This window comes from Mastomys coucha, unplaced genomic scaffold (assembly GCF_008632895.1).
Source record: "Mastomys coucha isolate ucsf_1 unplaced genomic scaffold, UCSF_Mcou_1 pScaffold18, whole genome shotgun sequence".
NCBI classification, from domain to species: Eukaryota; Metazoa; Chordata; class Mammalia; order Rodentia; family Muridae; genus Mastomys; species Mastomys coucha.
The window spans coordinates 66,547,933-66,570,698 of NW_022196900.1; the positions used below are offsets into that span (position 1 = coordinate 66,547,933).

At 41.2% G+C, this 22,766-nt stretch overlaps 2 protein-coding genes across 11 annotated transcripts in view; one reads left to right on the forward strand and one right to left on the reverse strand.

Annotated features, from left to right (window-relative positions):
• The window catches only part of Lrrc42 (leucine rich repeat containing 42), a 20,716-nt gene extending 11,546 nt beyond the window's left edge, over nt 1-9,170 (reverse strand). Inside the window, exons 1-3 of one of the 3 annotated variants that reach the window (XM_031378068.1) lie at nt 8,764-8,836; nt 3,784-4,009; nt 3,182-3,668 (exon numbers count right to left, since the gene is read on the reverse strand). In XM_031378068.1, the coding sequence (XP_031233928.1) occupies nt 3,182-3,668; nt 3,784-3,850 (554 nt within the window). In that variant the 5' untranslated portion in view covers nt 3,851-4,009; nt 8,764-8,836. Of the gene's footprint in view, nt 1-3,181; nt 3,669-3,783; nt 4,010-8,763; nt 8,837-8,921 lie in introns of those variants that run through there. The other 2 variants (XM_031378069.1, XM_031378070.1) reach the window with 2 other exon arrangements.
• Hspb11 (heat shock protein family B (small) member 11) overlaps nt 8,873-22,766 on the forward strand; it is a 27,830-nt gene continuing 13,936 nt past the window's right edge. The window contains exons 1-2 of one of the 8 annotated variants that reach the window (XM_031378074.1): nt 8,873-9,031; nt 18,296-18,408. In XM_031378074.1, coding sequence (XP_031233934.1) covers nt 18,311-18,408 — 98 coding nt within the window. In that variant the 5' untranslated portion in view covers nt 8,873-9,031; nt 18,296-18,310. Of the gene's footprint in view, nt 9,032-9,252; nt 9,395-9,416; nt 9,580-18,295; nt 18,409-22,766 lie in introns of those variants that run through there. The other 7 variants (XM_031378075.1, XM_031378076.1, XM_031378073.1 and 4 more) reach the window with 7 other exon arrangements.

Consider the following 22,766-nt stretch of genomic DNA (forward strand, 5'->3'; position numbering starts at 1 on the left):
AAAAAAAAGACAAGCTTATTTGTCTAAAAAAATTAAAAAAAAAAATCTTAGAACGGGTTTTGCTAATAACTCTATTTGGCTTTGTAGGCACTCTTCCTGCCTCAGCCTCTTGAGTGCTGGGATTACAGAATTAGTCAATATGTGTAGGTTTGTTTTATTTTTTTTTCATTTGTCACATTCTGAACACTTAATTATCATTTAAATTATCTTAGAATATTATGTTAACTTCATTTTCTGACTATACCATGATCTGTTTAACAAATTCTCTAGCTTTCAGTGTTTCACTGCTACGAAAAACGTTACCAGATTGAATACATTTTTTTAAAAAATTATTATTTGGCTTTTCTTTTTTTTTTTTTTTTTTCTTTTGGTTTTTGGAGACAGGGTTTCTCTGTATATCCCCGGCTGTCCTGGAACTTACTCTGTAGACCAGGCTGTCCCCGAACTCAGAAATCCGCCTGCCTCTGCCTCCCAAGTGCTGGGACTAAAGGCGTGGACCACCACCGCCTGGCTCTGTTTGTTTTGAGATAGGGTTTCACTATGTAGTGCTGGCTGTCCTGGAACTCTCTGTTAGACTAGACCTCACAGAAGTCTGCCTGCCTCCACCTCCTGAACACTGGCCTTGAAGGTGTGGGTACCATGTCCAGCTTAAAAGGGTTTTGTTTTTGGTTTTTGAAAACAGGGTTTCTCTGTGTAGCCTGGCTGTCCAGGAACTCACTCTGTAGACCAGACTGGCCTTGAACTCAGAAATCTACCTGCCTCTGCTTCCCAAGTGCTGGGATTAAAGGCGTGCACCATCACCGCCTGGCATCTTCTAGCTGTTTTTAGGTCTCTCAATACACACTGCCAAACTATTTTCCAGAAATGTTACACTCACATATTATTTTGGTACTGGAGCTGTTACATTATTTATATGTTCATCAAATGTGAATTAAAGTGTTATTATCACAATCTTACCAATCAGACTACAGAATACTAGGGACAAACAGCATTTCCAAAAGCATGAGAACTATTCAGACTGTAAAGAGAACTGGAGAAAGTAGGAAGCAGAACACCAGTTGTAGAGCATGCACCCTAATGAAGGAAAGTATGTCTTTGAACATCATTGCTGTGGTAGGACTGTACAATTTTAAAGTGTTTAGTTTTACATATTCTCAAATATGGAGTTTTTATACATAATTCTGCTTTTCACCCTTCTAATTTCCTATAATAAACATAATTAACTTGGAATAAAGTACAGGAGCGAGACAGGGCAAGGTTGCCTATGCCTATAATAGCACCCAGGAGGCTGAGGCAGGAGTTTGGCAGTATAAGGCCAACCTGAGCTAGTACAAGATCCTACCAAGGAAGGAAGGAATAAGGAAGATGGAGGGATAAAATGTGAAATAAATTGGCTTTGTCATTCAGCAAGATAAGTGTTTTCCTTTCATTGGCAGCAATCCCATGTAGGCTACAGCACAGACAGTTTTCAGGAAATGCCTGCTTTGTGCAAGTCCAAGGTTCTGCTCTCTGTCGTCTGGCCTAATCCTTTTAAAGCAACATATGTGACCTAACCTGGGGTGAATTCATTAACTCCATGAACCAATTAAATAAAGACTAGTTATGCTTTTCTTCATGTTTTATGAGTTCTACAGTTTTTCTTATTGCTTTCTCTCTTTTATTGTATACTTCTTGTTTGGCCTTTTCTTTGGAGGGGGTGAGGGAGGTTTCTCTGTGTAGCCCTGGATGTACTGGAACTCACTCCGTAGAGCAGGCTGGCCTCACCCTCAGAGATCCACCTACTTCTGCCTGAGTACTAGGATTAAAGGTGCATTGTTTGGATTCATTTTATAGGTCGTATTTATTATTCATCTGAATGGTAAACTGGTGAGTTGGGGAATGTGGCTCAGATAGAACACTATACTAGAATGTATTAGGCCCTGGGTTGGATCTTTAGTATCACACACACAAAAAAATGAATTAATAGCAAACTGCCTTTTAATCATAAAAAAGTTCAGATGGTATATTATAAAACTACATCTACACTATTAATTACAAATGATTCTCAAATTATGTGAAGAAAGAAAGGTACATAGGTACATAAAGCATGTAGTCATCTGCACTTCCAGTTTGACAAACTGGAAAGCCACAAAAGATGGAAATGTTCAAAGTATCTCTGGAATGAGAAAAAAAAAAGCGGTTGGGCTCTGGGAAAGGAAACAGGAGGTTTGAACTGTTTGCCAGGGTCATTTTTACTCTTTTAAAAGCAGTAGATATTCTCAAAGTTTTCTTAAATGATAATGAAATACATATTTTAAATAAAAACAAAAAAGTACAAGAGCAAAGGCAAATCAGTAACAAGAAACAAGTCTGCTTTGTCAGGAGACAGGCCTGGATGCTGGGGGCTTAGCTGAGTACTTCCAAGCTTCAGGATGTTTGAAAAATTTAATCTTGCATTTTAAAAAAGTTACCTTTTAATCTAACAGTCAATATCTAGTGTTCTTAAAACTGAAACAGGATCAAGAACTCTGAGAACCAATCTTCACATTCTCAAGGCTATATCAAGAGATATTTGGCAGGTCATAAATTTCCTGTATTCTCTTATGAGTGAAACAGCTCCAAGGGAGCAAAACAGTCTATGCCTGTACTTAAAAGTTGGGGGGAGAACAGAATAGTTTGTGGCCTTTGTTTGTTTGTTGTTTTTTTTGAGACAGTGTTTCTCTGTGTAACAGTCCTGACTGTACTGAAAATTGTTCTGAAGAGCAGGCTGGTCTCAAAGCCAGAGATCCACCTGCCTCTGCCTCCAAGTGCTAAGATTAAAGGTGTGGGCCACCATCACCTGATGAGCCTAGTTGTTCTCTACCAGCCTGGGCAATATAGCAAGATCATATCTCAAAGGAATAAAAAAAAAGGAGAGAAGTTGGTTGCCAAGTATTTTTATCTATTGGAAAAGCTGTGGTAGTCAACCTTATCCTTACAGAACATTTTCAAAATAAGACTAAATGTTGTCTAGGAGGAGAGAAAAACAGTTAGTGATCTCCTCCTGCTTCCCCAACCCCCCCTCAAAATGACCTGTACTTTAAATGTGTAAGTTCAATATTGAAAGTAGTGTCTGATGGTAGAGTTTATGAGCCCACTAAGCCCCAGGGCTTGACAGGCTAAACATCCACTAAAGTACTCACTAGCTAATGAGAATACCTACCGGTTTCGCAAGCACAGTGAGCAAAGCACCAGACTTCCATAGGCCTCAGTGAATTTCTGTAAAGCCCTCAGCCCTGCACCTGGCTCTGTGAATTTCTGTCTGGCTTCAGCAGCAGAAAATAGCTTCTCGGCAATCTGCTCAGGAAAGCCAATGAGGGAATCAATGTGATCAACGTTGTCGGAGATGAAGCCCAGCACCAGGCTGAAGAGGGATTTAGCCGAGTAGCGCAGATTGCCCTCGCGGGTGTACGTGAAGATAAAGTGGTCAGTCTTCTCTTTCTGCGCAGTGTCATCTTCCCTGTTCATGCACAGCTCCACGGAAAAGCCTTTGGGAAAGAGTCTGAAAGGCCGTGGCTTCTGCAGGCTGTTCTTAACACCATCCAGAGCCAGATTGACCATGTGTAGCTGCCCATTTTCTCGAACATAGATGGGCCCTGGATCCAGGTGGGCTTCTGAGTTGAGGTAGTAAGCCATAGCCTTGATTCCAACTGTAAAAGCAGGTGCATGGAAGCAAATCAATTAGAATGTCATCTGCAGGATGAACTTCACCTTGCTGTGCCCACAGCTTTACGAGCCTACCACTGTCGGGGAAGCAAGACTCACCAGTTGCTGAGAATTCTGTCACTATGAGGCTGTTCCACTGTTTCCACCTGAAGTGCCTCTTTTGCATCTTTCTCACCGACTTAGTAATCTACTCATCTTTCAGAACTTTAAGCTCAAATTTCATTTTGAAATTTCACTCAGAAGTTACAAAAAATGCCAGCAACAGTTCTTTTAGAAGCAGATCCACAGCAGCACATTTTTTGTTAGCAGAGCAATGAGAAACATCCTAAATGCCCAACACCGAAGATTAGTAAACAAAGCATACACTATTTCATCAGACATTATGAACCCACTAAAATTCTGGAATTAAAAAATGTTTACACCAAGAAAAAATGTTTACTCCCCTAGCTGGTTTGGCACCTTCCACACATCTCACTGTTGCACTTGGCTCACTGTCTTATTGATTTGTTTCTGGGCCTGTCGTCTTAGCTGCTTTGCACACAGAGAGAAAAACCACATTTAATTTATCCAGACTCCGTAACAGGACTCTGGTACAGTGCAGTCCCTTGGGAGAATGTCATGGAACTAGTTTACAAGTTCCATAAGCCTTAGGTAAACCATGAGCAAAAGGATGTCTTGAATTTACAAAAAAGGCCTCCACAACAAAGGCTAAATAAAGTCAATACAGTCCTCCAGTGTCAGGTCTGTTCAGACTCTGTTCAAGTACTCTGAGGTAAGTTAAAAACCAAAAAGCAGTTGTGTTTTTCTTAAACCCCATTGGCGACATTATGCATCAAGAATTAATTGTAATAAATAGTGCTTTCTTGAGTAACTGGGATTTTAAATTACAGGAGAAACTGCTATGTTAAATAAAGGCATCTTTTTTTGTTGTTGTTGTTTTTTTTTTTTTTTGAGACAGGGTTTCTCTGTGTAGCCCTGGCTGTCCTGGAACTCACTCTGTAGACCAGGCTGGCCATGAGCTCAGAAATCCACCTGCCTCTGCCTCCCAAGTGCTGGGATTAAAGGCGTGTGCCACCACCGCCCGGCTAAGGCATCTGATTATCATTTCTACAATAAGAAAGGGGGAAATGTGGTTTAATACCATGCAGGCCTATCAATATTTCTAAAGGACTCTGAAGCTATCCCTCAAAGACTCTGGCTGACTTTGGAGTATATCAAGTGAGCTTCTACACCTACAATGTGGCCTGAAGCCACTTACAAGTGTCAGCAAACAATTAAGTTTGTAACAAAAATGCTGAGTCTCTGAAGATCAAACAATGATCCTGTTTGTGGGAATCACTACTATTCATTTTTCTCCCGAGAATAATTATGTGTATAAAGCACATCAGAAAGGAGGGCCCAGCCTAGCCCTGGAGCCTCACCCTTTCCGGCTCATCTACTATGTCCTATTCTGTAGCCCTCCCAATGCTACATGGGTAAACTGCCACTCACTTGACCCACCGGAATTAGCTTAGTTTACTGCTTTTGGTTGTTCTGCCTGACCTAGCTATTTCCTGTTCATCATTAACATTCAGCTCAACCATCATTCAGCATTCTCCTGGGAAACTTCTCCAACCCCAGTACCAGTCCATGCCTGTCTAGTTTTCCCAGAGCACCCAGTGTTTCCTTTTTCACAACACTTAGCACTGTGTACTATGTTCATTTGTTACCGTACCCAAAGCTGTGAGTTTTTTCTTTCTCAGGCGGAACATGGTGCTTACTACTGAGTAAGCACTCAACAGATATATGCTGAACTGAATGAAACCTCAAAGGGGTAGATTTAGTGCTGAGTTGAAGGGCCTGCTGATATTGTTGCTAGGAGCCAGTGCCTCTTCCAGGCAACAGCTGCAGGCTCCTCCCCCACTTGTCAGACCCTTCTGCAGGTGGCAGAAGCAGAGCAGATGATGGGGCTATATTGCTACTGGTACTAGAGGGGGTATCTTGCGGGGGGGGGGGGGGGGGGGGAGAACAAAACAACTAAAGTAAAAACCAGTTTTAAAAAAAGTCTTGTCATAGTGCCAGCTCTTACACTCCATACTCTTGCCAGCATTCAAGGGCTGCTGCTGAAAAGATGCCCTCCCCACTTGCTATAAGAGCTTCTTTCAGCAGGCGCAAGCATTTGGCCCCTTCCACCTCACAGATCTTAATCCTAACCAGGAGAAAAAGAAAATATCCTTTGATCTTTAAGACTAGAACTTCACAGCCTACACTACCTAGATATCAGAAAGTAGATACTAGGTATGGCATTAAAACAAGTTATTTGATAGACATGAAATGATCAAATGGGTGAATGAAGAAAAGAAAATATTTTATCATTATCACTATTTTAGAGTGGCCTGAAATTTAGTATGTAGTCCAGGCTGGCTTCAAACTCACAATGATCCTTTTACCACAGCTTTCCACCTACTGGGATTACAGTCATGAGCCACATGCTTAGCCTAACAATCTAACTGCAACAGCAGAAGGGCAAATCCTATGACGATAACGTATCTTAATGGACCAACACACCACTATACTGACGAGGAGGAGGAAGAAAAGACGAAAAACCAGGTTTTACATACCTGCACTGCTCTTAATCCTCATCTCTAACCTCCCACAAACTCTGGAGTAAAATGGAATGAATGGATGACAGCGTTTGTTTCATGAAAACGAGAAGTATGATTGCATCCAGCAGAGGGCACAAGTAGTGTGGGACCAGAGTTTGGATGTTAATCCCTTACTCTGGCCCCCCTCCTAGCAACTTTACCCTCCAAGGATCATTTTCAAAAAGAGGGGGCACAGTTATGACTCTATCCTATCTTCAGACTAATTAATCAAACAGTATTCTCTTTTTAAATGGTGAAAAAATTCAGTATCTACTGAAGATAAATCTACATTTGTGCAGGCAGTAATCCAAGGGTTTGCTCTCTTCAGTTATTTGAAGAGCTACTCTTAAGTTAGGGAATCATGCATGGTAACCTTTTTAAAAAAAAAAAAAATCCAGCATTCTTCCAATAAAGTACTTCCTGAAGTTTGTGAGGTACTATAAAATGATCTAAGGATTAAATGAATGTCTGAACTTTCAACTTTAAGAACCATTAAGGGTAAAGCTTCTATACTGGATATTGCTTGCCCTCATTTAAACTGGAAAAGTAAGATAATAGATATCTGCAAGAATAACAATGTTCAGTGTAGATCTCTTGCAGCTATGTGTCAGATTAACAGAGTGACGGGCAGTCTGGTGGTGTTCTAGCCCACTGCAGAGAAACAGCTCTGTGATCTACCTAAGCATTACAAAGTATGGTACAGCACTGCATTAGCATTACATCATGTCTTCAAATAAATGAAATATAACCTTGGTACATTAAAAATTCAGTTCAGTACAATGTCTTTAAATAAGAGACAGGATAAAATAGTTGATAACCAGATATAAGTTTTAAAACCTTGAATCCAGCTTCCAAGCAAAAAGCTTAAGATTATCCCAGACAAGGGAGAGGAGAAGGCAATCAGATAACAGTGCTGAAACTGTGAGCTGGGCCTATGGTTCAGGAAAAAAAAAATAACAAAACCAAAACCAACAATCAAAAAGAACACCTGACCTTAATAGATTAGTCTTCTAAGAATAATAAGCAGACCAGAGTAATGATCAACGGTAATGATTCCACACGTGATTGAAAGCTACCATTTATTATATACCTACAAGCTGGCAAGCACTGTTAGGTACAACACAAAATGATATCATGTAATCACTGATCCTATGAGGTCAGTATTGCCACTTAATGGATGAAGAGCCTCAGAGAAATGAAGGAACTTACTTAAGGCTCACAACTCCTAAGTGACAAAGCCTGAATTCAATCACAGGGCTGTGTAACTGCAAAGCACAAGAACTTCCCACTTGCATGATGCTGTATCTCAAGAGTGGAAATAAGACACCAGCCTTAAAAATGTTTTTAAAACACTCAAAATTAATCTCCGGCCATTTGATCTCTCTGGAACTCACAATGGCTCAAACTGGGGGTTAAGAGGGCAGGGAATATATTAAAAAACAGTGGTCATCCTAGGAAAAGAGTGGGTGGAAACAGAACCAGGGCTCACTTAAGGATGAAGCGTTCCTCCACTCTGCCAGGGCAGAAATCCGCCATATCTACACACCAGGAAAATATCTGTCAGCCCATGACCTTCATCTCAAAACTGCAGACATCTTTGGCTTATTTGAAAATTTAGTGGTTTTTAAAGACTTTTTCTTAACAGAGAAAGAAATCCGAAGAGAAAGTAGTTTTAAAGTATCTCTAACCAACTAACAATCCACCTTCATTGTTCTGTGACACCGCCATTATTCAATTTCCCACTACTTCTTTTTTCCTGTAACTTGCACTTCCCTACCTGCCTTCTCTCCCAAAACTGCAGGAACTCATGCCATACCCAGGCCCATACTTTGTCCAAGAGCAAGCTAATCTCTCCTACATCTTGATAGTTTTACCCACTCTTTAGCTTTTCAAACAGAAAAAGTTCAGTCCTCCATTCCCCAAATTCTAACCTTCCCCCATTCACTCCCAGATCTTCTACTCATCTTCCTCACATCCCAGAGTCTTCCGTGCCCCTCAAAATTCGGCCCCGGTCCTCCAGACTCAACCCCACCTCCACCTGCCTCCTAGCGACCCGTTTCCAGCCCCCATCCTTCTCTCCCTCACGATTCTTCCCTTCCTCTAACCATCGAGGTTCCTCTTAGCACCCTAGTCTCTCCATCTCTTTCTCGATTCTGCGTCCTCAACCTTCAGAATCCCCTTTCTTCACGTCTCACTATCTCCAACTTCAAAATCCAGGGCCTCAACTAGTTTCTTCCCTGCCCCCCAAGGCCCAACCCTCCCCCTATTCCAACCCTAGCTCCTTTCCTTCGTGCACTCCTCAACCCCTTTTCTTTTCCCCCATCCCCGGCACTCCCACCCAAGCCTCTCCCCAAGTCCACCTAAGCTAAATCCGCTCCCTCTCCCACCCAGAACCCTAATTCTCACACACCCTCCGTCTAACCCCGGACGCCGCCGACCCCACCCTTAAACCCACCTCAGGCACCCCTACATCTTCATCCTCCCACCTCTCCTACCGCGAGCTCTACCTCGTCCCTAGGGCCTTTCCCCTCCCCCAGCCCCCTCACACTCCGCCCCCGCACCCACGCGCTGCCCGAGGCTCGGCAAGCGGCCCGGCCCGCGGCCGCCACCTACCTGTGCCCCTGCCCGGGGCAGCGAGTGGCTGCACCTCACTGGCGGCTCCTTCCTCCACTGAGCGGCTGACCAGGAAGCGGCTCGGCACCTAGGCCACAAAGCCCGTGAGGGTGGGACACACACAGAGGGTGGCAAGAGGGAGGGGCTGGGGGCGACCTGGCGCCGCGGGACCGCGGGACCAGCGGGGAGGGGGTGGGGGGAGGCCTCGGCTGGGTAGGCGCGCGTGCGCGGGGCCGGCATGAGGGGCGTGGCCTGAGCCGGGTGGGCGGGGCCTGTGGTGGGGCGGGGCCGGGAGTGGGGTGGGACAGCCGGTCTGAGAAAGCCAGGCAGTCGCAGGGAGGGTGAAAGGGGCGGGGCTTGTCCGTGCGTGAGCGTGCCCGCGCGAGGGCGTGTCCCCCCTGAGATCTCCGGGGGGCCCCCGAGGCAACGCAGAGCTGGATGAGGGTAGTCCCTAGGAAAGACGCGCAGGCGAGGTGGCGCTTCTAGGCGGATCCAGTGCCAGGAGAGGGCGGGGCGGAGCTGTTCAGAGGCCGGAGCGGGGGCGGAGCCGGGCGGGGCGTGACGGGCGGGGGATCGCGAGCGGCTGGGGTCCTTTCGCGGAGCTACCCGAGGCCCAGGCGAGCGGGTCTGTGCAGCACGGTGGGCGGGCACCGGAGAGGTGGGAGCCCGGTGGCGAGGCCCGGCGGAGGGTTGCGGGCGGGAAGGAACCGGTTGTGAGGAGACGCGCGGCGGGGTGACCGCGGGAGGAGCAGCGACGTCTCTGGGAAAGGACAGTGTGCCTAGGGCCTGGCCTCTCTCTGGGCCGCCTCCCCAAGAACTTTTAGTGCCCTAAAATGATGCTTTGACCCTCAAAAGGAAGAACAATTACAAATTACAGTTAATATGCCAAACGTCAGACATCATCAGCATCGTCCAACCTCAACAGTTAAGAAATAATATTGAAAGTCAGTGTGGGTGCAGTGACGTTATTTAAAATTATTTGAGTCTTGGAGGTGAGAGGAAGGACTGTGTCCCGGCTGCCACTCTGAGAGACAGAGAATGACCGGTTTTAAATTAACGCCAGAGCTACCAGTGGATGGTGTAGGAAAGTATTTGGAGCAGGCAGATAGATGTAAGAGCACCCACGCCCAAAGGTGCTGGCCAACGAGAAAATCAAGCCAGGACTTGACCCAGAGGTTTTCTGAAAGAAGTACCAGAAAAGGCCACACTGTATATGTCAAAAGAAAATCAATGGCCCTGGTGAAGGACAGGGAATCCACCGTCCCTGTCTGTAAAACACAGAAAGGATGATGGATGTTATCCTAGAGCCTACTACCACTTTGGTAGAGAGTCCCTGAGGGTATTCATGCTTGCTTACATCAGGCATCTCCTCTCAAACCTCCATCTTGGAGCTGTGTGGACACAGGTCTCCTGAGTGGTTTTATGGGTTTCTTGGAGGGTTGGTTTGCGTCTTTCTCATAAACTGCAACAGAAACTTAATGGAAGCCCAATCTCTGCCCCTTGTTTTACGGGATAGATACCAGTAGTTCAGGCATATTCATTTTGTATTAAAGTGCTTGTTTGCTCTTTCCTTAGACATTTTAGATCATTTAACAATGAAGTAAAAAAAAAAAAAAAAGGCCTGAAAATTTGCCGGGTAGTGGTGGCACATTCCTTTAATCCCCAGTACTTGGGAGGTAGAGGCAGGTGGATTTCTGAGTTCGAGGCCAGCCTGGTCTACAGAGTTCCAAGACAGCCAGGGCTACACAGAGAAACCCTGTCTGGAGGGGGGAGGACAACCTTGAAAATTTGAAGAGAACACACTGTATCTTATTCATGTACTGTATACATAGATATGAGAACATTTCTCTAAATGGTAACTTTTTATTTATTTTGTTTTTTTGAGAGCAGGTCTATTGTAGCCCAGGAAAACCTTAAACTCACTTCTAATCCTCCAGCCTTGACCTTCACAGTATATGGGGCATCACCCTTGACTTGTAATTCTTTTGAAAATGTATTTATTCTCCCTTATACATTATTTATCCACATGAGATATACATCCTATATTTGCCTGTTTTGAGACATTCACACCAATTCAGATAGTAAAAGTAGAATTAGAAAACAAAAAAAACACCACAAATTTGTTTGTCATTCTTTTGCAGGGGATGTGCATCTTTAGTATATGCATAGCTAGAGGGGGCACTGGAAGTTTTAAAAAATGTTTATTACTCAAAAAAACAAAAAAAGTTTATTACATTCATTTGGGGGAGCATGCTTATGAGGTTTTTTTTATCTCCCCCAAACAGTATGGAGCTTAATAATGTCTTTGAAAGGTTCTGAACTGAACATCATATTTGAGATGTGAATCACATTGTTAGCACCCAGCTGCTAGTTGTGTGTATATTATCAGCTTGCCATATGAGCATAATAAGTGCCTTGGCCCTTAGTACACATTGACCCCTTATTGATGGAATGTACTACCTCTTTAACTTCTTTTTTTTGTTTTGTTTTGGTTTGGTTTTTTCGAGACAGGGTTTCTCTGTATAGCCCTGGCTGTCCTGGAACTCACTCTATAGTCCAGGCTGGCCTCGAACTCAGAAGTGCTGGGATTAAAGGCGTAAGCCACCACTTCCCAGCCTTCTTTAACTTCTTAAGTTGTGTTTTGTTTTGTTAACTGTTGAATATCAAGCCTGGGGCCCATGCCTGCCTATTGGCACTTTCCCATTGGCTACACCCTCAGCCTAACTTTTAGTAAATCTAAACTAACACTTTTAAATTTTATTTTTGGGCCAGCCTTGTCTTATGTTGATTTTGTCATGGACTAAACTAGTTAAAATTTAGTACATCTAGATCAGGGGTCATAAAGGGCCAAATAATATTTTAGGCTTTATAGTCTGTGACAGCTACTCAGTTCTGCCACACAAAGGCAGACATAGACAATATGTAAATGGATGGACATAACCTTGTACCAATGAAACTATTCTATCTTGTTCTCTCTCTCTCTCTCTCTTTCTCTCTCTCTCTTTCTTTCTCTCTCCCTTTTTTCCTGCCTCTCTCCCTCTCCCTCTCCTTCATTGAACCCAGGGTCATGAACATGCTAAGCACATGCTGTACAACCATACTACACATCCCTGTCCCTCCATCATTTCTTTTGAGGGCCAGTTCTATTATTCAGCATATAAGCTGATGTCTCAGCTTTGTCTTGTCTACAGAATTGATAAGCACACTTCTTATGCCCATATTTAACAATGATGTTATTTCAAAGCCTTTACTTAATTCTGCTCCCCTCTTCCTTTGGCAATAGGACCTGACTCTGTAGTTGAGGATGACCTGGAGTTTACTATGTAGCCCAGGCTCCCTGCCCACTTGTGATAATCTTGCTTTTAGCCTCCCTCATGCTTTGGTTACAGATCTGCACCACTATGCCAAGCCACATAAGTTTTGGATGGGATTATAGCTCAACAGTAGATCATGTACCTAGCATTCTGAAAGCCCTGGGTGTAATTCTTCTTCTTCTTTTTTTTTAAGATTTATTTATTTATTATATATAAGTACACTGTAGCTGTCTCCAGACACACCGGAAGAGGGCATCAGATTTCATTACAGATGGTTGTTGTGGTGGCTGGAACTTGAACTCAGGACCTCTGGAAGGGCAGTCAGTGCTCTTAACCACTGAGCCATCTCTCCAGCCCCCTGGCTGTAATTCTTAGCACTATAAAAATAAATTCAAATTTTAAGAAGTGCTGAATAGTACAAGTTCATTTTGTTTTGCTAATAATCATTCTTTGAGTGTAGCTATTCAAGGAGCTATAAGTAATTGTTGAAATATTGTCTGTCATTCAGCCTATATTTTCCTGGCCCAAAGTGTATCTTGAAAATACTTGTTAAAATTTTCAGAAACAAACATATTCCTCATTGGTAGGAACTCCAAGGGGAAAAAAAGAAAGTTACTTTGGTGTAACTTGATAGTTAGTGTTATTATTACCTTCAGTTTTAACTTATGTCCACATTTTCAATTTGTAATAAACCAAGAGGTTTGTTTGTAATTAGTATCTAGTGTGTGTGTGTGTGTGTGTGTGTGTGTGTGTGTGTGTGTGTGAGTTCTCCATTTTCCTCCTCTTTAAGAATTAACAATATTTATCCAATACCAGTTCTCTGGTATCAGTAGTATAAAGGTTGTGATTAGGTTAGTCAAGGAAAATACAGAAATGTTAGAACATGTCTCTCACAGTATAACTACAGCTTTTAGTACTCTTGATAACTGTTTTGAACTTTAATAGAAAGTGAACCTTTTTTGCTAACATAAAGACCAAAAAGAAATGAAATAAAAGTTACCATAATTAACATAAGCCCTACAAGATGGTTCAGCGGGGAAAGTGTTTTTGGTACAGAAGCCTGGGCTGTTCGAGTTTGGTCCCCAGAACCCACATAAAAGTGGAAGGTGAGAAATGACTGACTCTTCAGAGTTGTCCTCAAAGTTTCCCAGTCACCACAGAACTCACACCTACATAAACATCATACACACACACTCAGAAATAATAATACAATTATTAAAAAATATTTAAATTATAAAAATGATTCAAGGACTACCAATTTCGGAATAAAAAATGGCTCTAGACTGGGCTGGGTGGCACACAAGTACACACCTGTGATTCTAGCACTGGAGAGGCTGAAGCAGAAGAATCACAGGTTTGAGGCCAGCACTATAAACATAGTGAAAACTTGTCTTAAAAAACAAACAAAAAACAAGGCCCTAAAAACACTTAACTAGGTATGGATCAAAAAAATCCCTTTTTTGTCTCTATCTCCCTGTTTGTCTGTGTGTGTGTGTACACTTGCACAAGTTCAAAGCCAGCTTAGGCTAAATAAAAAGACCCTATCTAGGAAGAACGAAAGAAGAAAAAGTATACTGTATTCTATCATTTGCTTTCAGTCTTTATAAAATTAGAGTGTCTCAAAAATATTATTTGGTTGATTTTTAAATCCAGTATAATAAGCTAGTGCTTATCATTAATGGTAAGTGGACTGATAATGTATTTATGTTTACATCTGTGTTTCTGTTCTCTTTTAGTATAGTCAGATGTTTTTCTGGTATTGCATTTTTCCTCCCCTGTTAGTTTTTATCTTAGTCTGTTCGTGTTTCTATAATAAGGTACTTGAAGCTGGGTGACTTGTCAAGAAAGTAGGTTTATTTAACATACTGTTCTGGAGAGCCAAGAACTTGCTAACATCTGCTTGGTGTGGGTAAGGATCGCATAAGTGATAGATAGAGTGTAGGGGGAAAGAGAGTCCACAAGGCTAGAGATGGAAGCAGGAGAGTGGGGAAATGAATCCACTCCTATAAACAAACCCAGCCTTCTTTCTGAGACCCTTGTTAGTAATCACTTTAAGATGGCCCTTGTGACCTGTTCACCACCCAGCAGGTTTCGTCTCCTAAAGGGCTCACCACCTTCCACTATATTATAGTAGAGTTCAAACCCCCACCATTTGAACCAAAGAAGCCTTCTTTCTTTCTTTGTTGGTTTTATCTTTTTTGGTTACTATACAATCCTAAGATTATGACACGAATCCTTGACATCCTAGTGTTTCTCTTTGTCTGTCTCTGTCTGGTTTTGAAGTACTGGGATCTAACGCAAGCCATTGTGCATGTTGGGCAGTATTCTACCACTGAGCTGTTTTCCCAGCCCCTTGGTCTATTTTGCGTTAATATTATTTTGCTTCATGGTCAGTGTTAAGAACTTTAACATGATCTGTGCGTGTCATTTCATTACCTTCTTCTTGCTTCATATTATTTATTGTCTTCGTTTTGTTTTTTATTTTTTGAGAAAGGTCTCATACAGCTAGGTTGGTGTCCAGCTTGCTTATGCACTGAGATAGACCCGAGCTTCTGACGATCCTGCCTCCACCTCCAGAATATTTGAGTTACAGGCGTGTGTCACTATAACAGACTCGAATTTGCTACTTCTGCGTCTCTTAAGTCTCTACTTTTCATTGCTATCATTTTCGAGGTCATTGAGTAGACTCTGGGAGTCTTTTCTCTCTTTCTGTGGGGGTACAACCCAGGACTTCTTGCATGTAAGGCACGTACCCTTTTACTAAGTCACACTTGCAGCCCAAATCCAGAGTCCTTTAAAGAGAGTTTTATTGTAACATATTATTTGGTAACAGTGTATTTAACATCACTAGTGCTTTCATTCTTGCAGAGCTAGATCTAATCTAGAAGCATTCACTGTGATGGTTAATCTTGATTGGACTAAACCCCACCTCCATTAGTAAAGTACACCTCTGGAGGAATCAGGGTTTCCAGAGATATGTTATTGGGGTTTTTTGCTCTAACTGCTTTGCCTTTTTTTTTTCTTCAGCAATAGACTAATCATGTAGAATCTTCTATGTGTTTGTTCAATTTAAATTTCAGTGTTATTTGCAGTTGTAAATTTATATTTTAGATTTGGGGAAAATGTTAATCATCCTTCATCAATTCTGCTTGTGCACATTTCGACTAGTTGATATTATTTTATAGCTCTGATGCTCTGTTCACTTATTTATTTTTTAAGATAATTTATTTTTATTTTATGTGAATGGGTGTTTTGCCTGCATGTCTGTGTATCACAGACGTGTATGTGTTCTGGGGATTGAATTTACATTAGGCGTGGCTAGAAGCACCCTTCCTGACTGAGCCATCTTGCTAGTCCAATTCTATCTGATGTTAAGCCTAGCTAACATTTTTTTTTAAATCTTAACTGTATTTTTCAATTTCTGAATTTCTACATTGTCCCTTTTGAATTTTCATTTCTCTTGTAAAACTCACTTTCTGTTCACCCATTTTGTCTGTGTTCTTTCTAAATTATTTCTATATAGGTATCTTTGTATCTTGTAATATAAATTAGTGCATGGGTACCGCCAGCACCTGAGTCATCTGTTGAGCTGCTTCTAACTTTGTCTGAGTCAGTGTCTTCAACAGAAGGTAGAAATATAAATAAATATATATAATATATATTTATATAATAAAATATATTTATATAATAAATATATTTTTATATGTTTATATAATAAATATATATAAAATAAATGGGTAATTTTTTTTCCCCTAGAGAGTTCACATCTTTCACATCTTTTCCTTTGTCTGGGAGATGGCATAAGGGACAAATCAATTCTTCTGCTTCTTTAGACCATGTTGCAATTTTTCATATGTTTAATTTACTTCTTCTTTCAGATAATTAAGTAGTAAGCTTAGTTTCTCCTTCATTGCATCTGTCTCTCATGCACACAAGACCAAGAAACCTTTCTTTGCTTTTCAGCTAGCAGCAGCTTCCTGTGGAGCTTCACAGGGGCTTGTTTCTTTGATCTCATCTCAGGTGACATGCATGGGGGCTGTGCTGTAGCTGTGCTGCAGCTGCACCTAACTGCATATGACATTGATAAATCTCACAAACACAATGAGGGAAAGATGCCAGGTACAGAGAAGCCTGAACTGCGATTCCATGTACATGAGATTTAGACAGACTTCACCCACAGTGTTAGAAACAGGACCACTGCTCCTTGTGGGGAGGAAGGAGAGGGGGTAATTGGGAAGGGATGAGGAAGCTTTTCACAAGCTCTAATATTTCTTTACCTTAATGGGTTTCATTTATAAAGTTTTATTGAATACATTGCTTGTGATTTGGTCCCTTTTATTGTATGCATGTTATAGTTAAGTAGGTAACTGTTGCATCAAAACCAAACAAAGGCCAAACTGTAAACTGAGTATGGTGGAACATATGTATAATCATAACAGTCAGGAGGTTGAGGCAGGAGGATTAGAGTTTGAGCTAATAGCAAGAACCTGTTTCAAAACAAAGTTAAAAAAGAAAAATCAAGGATGGATTGGGAGAAGACATTTAGGCACATAAAATAGTATTTGTATGTAGGCTAGTTCTAAGACTTTTTTCGTGTGCCTGTGTGTGTGTGTGTGTGTGTGTGTGTGTGTGTGTGTGTGTGTGTTTGTGAGTTGCCCAGTATAAGTACTAGAAACTGAACTCTAGTCCCTGGAACCCTTATAAAAAAGCCAGATGGCATGTGCTTGTCAGCTCAGTGCTGGAGAGGTACCAATGAGCAACCCTGCCTCAAAGGATGTAAACACACACGCTCGCACACACGCGCACACACACACACACACACACACACCTGGTTACTTATGCATCTATCTGTACCAGAACAGGTATATAAAGCAGAGGATAAGATCTGAGAGACTCTTTTTTCTCTGTTTTACCCTCCAGTATCCTCTGTAGTTGAGTTCAATAAGATTCCTTCAGCAGAGATAACCAAGTGACTAGCTCAGAACTTTCTTAAAAAAGAATTATTTATTTTATGTATATGAGTACACTGTAACTGTCTCAGACACACCAGAAGAGGGCATTGGATCCTACTACAGATGGTTGTGAGCCACCATGTGGTTGCTGGGAATTGAACTTAGGACCTCTGGAAGAAGTCAGTGCCCTTAAAAACTGAGCCATCTCTCCAGCCCATAGTTCAGAATTTTTAAGTAAGGTTATCACTTTCCTTATTTCATGTTTCTATTCATAAAATGATGACTGTTGTTGTTACAGATCCCTGTAATTTTAGCTGTTGGAGAGACTAAAGGAGGGGATCACATGAGGCTGGGAGTTCTGAGGACAGCATGGCTAACAAAGCAAACTCTCATCTCAGAAAAGCAACCAAAAGCAGGGTGTCAAATATAAATTAGCCCAGTGTAGAGGGCAGGCCTGAAACCCCAGCTCAGAGGGAGTAGATCCTGAGTAGGAGAGAGACCTTGTGTCTGCTACCACCCCCAAAATGCAGCCAGGTGTGTCTGCTCATGCCTGTAATCCTAGCATGTGGGAGCTAAGGCAGACAGATTACTGTAAGTTTGAGGCCAGCCTAGGCTACTAGTTATTTTTAGACCATCTTGGGCTACAGAGTACCCAGACTGAAAAACAAAAACCCTAAAAGTAAATATTGTTGATACTTGGATTGATAAGGGTATAGATACTCACAAAATACCTGTTTTTAGCCTTCAAGCTTACAAAAGAAAAACAACATAAATACAGCTATAAACAGTAAAAGTCACCCATAATTTATGTCACCATAGCTTGTTAACTATCTTTATATAATTACTGAGGGTTTTAATTTTAGAAGTAGAATAATGATGTCAGTTCAAGTAGTCAAAGACATTTCCTGGAACATAACAGTGGAAATGGTCGCATTTTATAGGTCATCCCAGGGAGAGGGCAGAAGTTTGCAGAAACAAGAGTGCAAGTCCCTCCCATGTTTTGAATAGCTTGGTTGTTAAACTGTGTGCTAGGCAACAGCCTTGCTTTCTCTTCTGTTGAGAATCAAGAGTTTGCTTTTTTATTACTGTATGTTTATAAAAATTGCAGGCTAAACATTTTGAGATGAGGAAAGTGGATCTCTGCTTGGGCACTGAAGGGACAGAAGTGATTTTGGCCACATCGAGTGATGAGAAGCATCCACCTGAGAACATCATTGATGGGTAAGAGGGCACTTCCTTCTGTCCTAATGCCAGGGTTATATTAGATCAAGGAGCCCCTCCAGTACTGGGGCCCTATTCCATAATAACTGACACTATTAAGCAGTTTAATAAATATTTAGTGTGCTAGATGACTTCATAGTATCTATATATAAAGTCATTATTGAACTAATTGAATTGTGAATACTTTTTTATGTTTGTGCAAATAGGTTTGATTTTTTTTTTTTTTTAATTTTATTCTTTTTTTCAGTGCTGGAAATTAGACCCAGGGCCCTCCCATGGTTGACAAGTATTCTACCATCATGCTGTTCCAGCTTGATTTAAAATTTATTGTAATTTTTGTTTTCTAAGTCTGGCCTTATTGTAAATCCTTCTGTCTCAGAGTCCAGGATTATAGTTGTGTTCAGCCATTCCTACCTTGCAAAGAGATGTGCATGAGTGTTCTAAGATTTATTTCTTTTCATTTTACATATACTAGTGTTTTGCTTATACGTATGTATATGTGTGCAATGTCAAAGACAGAGAGGATACCAGATCCCCTAGAACTGGAGTTACAGATGGTTATGAACTGCCATGTGGGTGCTAGGAACCCAAGCCAGGTCTTCTACAAGAGCTGAGAGTGCTCTTAACTGAGGAGCCATCTCTTCAGCTCATAAATAATTTTTTTTTTTTCGAGACAGGGTTTCTCTGTATAGCCCTAGCTGTCTCACTCTGTAGACTCTGTAGCTGGCCTCGAACTCAGAAATCCACCTGCCTCTGCCTCCCAAGTGCTGGGATTAAAGGCGTGCGCCACCACTGCCCAGCTATAAATAAGTTTTAAAAGGTGTTTTACTGAGGCAAAAAAAAAAAAAAAAGACAGCAACTTCAATTTATGGGAGAGTAAAATTTAATATCTGGTTTTTGGTTTAATTCTAGATTTTTCTTAGAAATAGAAACATATAAACATCGCCATTTCCTATGTACTGTTTGCTTGCTTGTTGGTCTAAGCAGCATCTTTGCTGAGCCGAATGCCTCACTTCTTGCCCTTCCTGCATCTTGTGCTTCATTCCAGTCCCACTTGGCTAGGGCTAGAGCGCACCGCACTCTAGGTAGAGGGAAATAGTATTCTCAGAGCTTTCATTCCAAGAAAAGTGGACACACACCACTTTTGTTTATTTCTAAATTTTATTTTATTTTTTAAAGGTTTATTTATTTATTTAATGTATATTAGTACACAGTGTAGCTGTACAGATACTTGTGAGCCTTCATCTGGTTGTTGGGAATTGACCTTTAGGACCTCTGCTTGTTCTGGTCGACCCTGACTGTGCCCAAGGATTTATTATTTTAAATAAGTACACTATAGCTGTCTTCAGACAGTACCAGAAGAGGGTGTCAGATCTCATTATGGGTGGTTGCGAGCCACCATGTAGTTGCTGGGATTTGAACTCAAGACCTTCAGAAGAACAGTAGGCGTTCTTGCTGGCTGAGCCATCTTACCAGCCCTCTAAATTTTATTTTATATGTGGATTTTGCCTACATGTATTACTGTGTAGATGTGTTCAGGACCTGGAAAGGCCAGAAGAGGATGTCAGATCCCCTTGACTGGAGTTTCAGACTTTTGCAAGCCACTGTGTGGCTTCTGGGTCTTCTGGGAGAGGAGCCGGTACTCTCTAGACTGAGAACACCCCTTTTAAATAGTTCTGGCTTACTATTCTTAAATCCTTTCAATTTGTGTACATAACCACACTTGACTGGTGGAATCATATTATTTTTAGAGCTGAATGGATTTATTAGATTATCTTTATTTTAGACTTGGGGGAAGACAGGTATACTTATTAAACACTAGTTTTAATTATTGAGGCAGAGCCAGTTGTAAGATGGAGATGTTATAAGTCTCCATATTCTACTGTGCTTAGACAAGATCTCAACAATCAAGGTCAGTTACTGCTCCTCTCTCACACCTTTCCCTCAGGTGTGAGGGCTTTGCTAGACTCGAAGAGCATTTGATTTTAGTCCCTATTATGAAATTGGGTAATTTGACTTTTTATTTCTTTTTTTGTAATTGTTTGTCTGTAATATTATCTCCTCTCTCAGGAACTCTTAGAAATGTGAATTCTTAGAAATCAGCCTGGGTTTTGCTTATCTTTGGCTCTATAGAATCTTGAGCTGTTTGCTGAGTAGGTTGTTGATTTAGAATGCCAAAGATTTGTTAAACTTGGCTAATGTTAAAAACATTCGAGTGTAATTGATATGCATGTACCCACACACACAAATATATATGTATGTATATATATATATACATACATATGTGTGCACACACATACACACACACACACATATATATGTGATTGCAAATTTGTAATTTAGGGCTTTTATAATTTAGGAAGTAGTAAGCATACATAAAAACTGTTTTCAACTGGGCATGGTGTTTCATACCTATAATTTTATATTATTGGGAGGCTAAGGCAGGAGGAGAATTACCTTGCATTCAAGGCTAGTCTGCACTGCAGAATGAGACCCTGCCTCAAGAAAAGCAAGGGGGCAGTAAAGAGAAGTCTCTGAAGTTTAGAGTGCTTGCTGCTTTTGAAGAGGACTAGAGTTTTGTTCTTAGCACCCACATTATATGGCTCACAACTTGTAACTCCTTGTCTGACCTCTGTGGGCACCTGCATACATGTAACATATACACACACACACACTTGAGCACATGGACTCATAGACATATGCATAAGTACAGTAAGTAAACATTTTTTAAAAGTATTTTTGGCTGGGCAATGGTGGTGCACGCCCTTAATCCCATTACTTAGGAGGCAGAGGCAGGTGGAGCTCTTTAAGTTCATAGCCAGCCTGGTCTATAGAGTCAATTCCAGGACAGCCTATTTTAAAGATTAATAAAAAGAGTACCGAAGGTAAAGTAGTTTGTTAAAAAAAAAAATCACACAAATAAACAAATGATAGGGTCAACTAAAATGCATGTTTTCTAACTCTCAGTTAAAGGTTCTATATGATAACACAAATGTAAGGCTTGAATAAAAAACTTAATACCTGCCTTTGTCTGTGTCATAGTTCCTGTGAAAGTCAGGTAGTAGTTATTTATCCCATGACTTGGTATAGAAAAATTAGTGTACATATATACACAGAACTGCAGACTTGTCTTTAAGTTGTTCGTTTAGAATAGAGATCTTTCCAGAAATACCCTTCACTTCAGTTGGAGATAGATCATTTTTCTAAGGCAAGATCAGTTTACTTTCCCCCTTTCTAAAGCCTTTAATTAAAAAAAGTTATTTGTGTGTGAGTGTTTTCTGCATGTATGAATGTGTATCATGTGCATGCCTGATGCCCATGGTGGCCAGAAGAGAACATCAGATCCCCTGCAATTTGATTTATAGGCAATTGTGGGCTGTGGTATGGGGTCCTGGGAACTGAACCTAGGTCCTCTGAATGAGAAATCAGTTCTCTTAACTGCTGAGCCATCTATTCAGCCTCAGGGATTTTTGATCTCTGTAGTTCTAGCAAACACAAACAGGCTTTATTATATAGACATTAAGCTTATTTTATGCTCAGAGATTGTTTTATATAAATGGAAATAGCTGCAGAGTTACTTGGAGAAAATGGTGCTGTAAATTTATTCCCACGGCAAGAATTATCTTATGCCCCTGCTGCATACTTTAAATTTCCTTAGAAGTTAGTTGTACTGTTTTTTTATTATTATTATTATTGTTTGCTTGTTGGTGCTGTTGTTTTGAGATAGTCTCATGTGGTTGTGCTAGCGTGGAACCACTATGTAGCCAGAGATGACCTGGAGCTCCTGGTCTTTCTGCCTCTCTTCCCCAAGTCTGGAGCTTACACTTGGCTAGAAAGAAGGATTAAAAAGTATGTGCTTATTTCCTCTGACCTCGTCTTTGTTCTCTGTACCTAGTATGTCAGTGAAAAGGGAGGAAAGAAACCCACAGAGAAAACAAAGCTAGGTGTGAGATATCTCACACCTGTAACCCTAACATTTGGAAGGCTGAGATGGGAGTGGTTCATCAAAGCTGGAGGCCAGCCTAGGCAATTTAGTAAGATATTGTTTCAAATTTAAAAAAAAAAATCTAGGACTGGAATGGTAGAGGATTGCACACGCGTGATCTGGGCTCAGTGCCCAGTACATATTCACCCACTCCACTCTTTGAAAAATAAGTGGTCCTTTTTGTGGGTACAGTTGCATACTATAGTTGAGTCATATAAATAGAATCAATATATTGTGGTTTGAGCTTTTTTTAAAAACAGGATGTCAGTAGCTGAAGCAATTTACTGTGTAGCCCAGGCCAGCCTCAAACCCACAGCAATCCTCCTGCCTTAGCCTTCCAAATGCTAGAGTTATAGATGTGTATCACCATGCC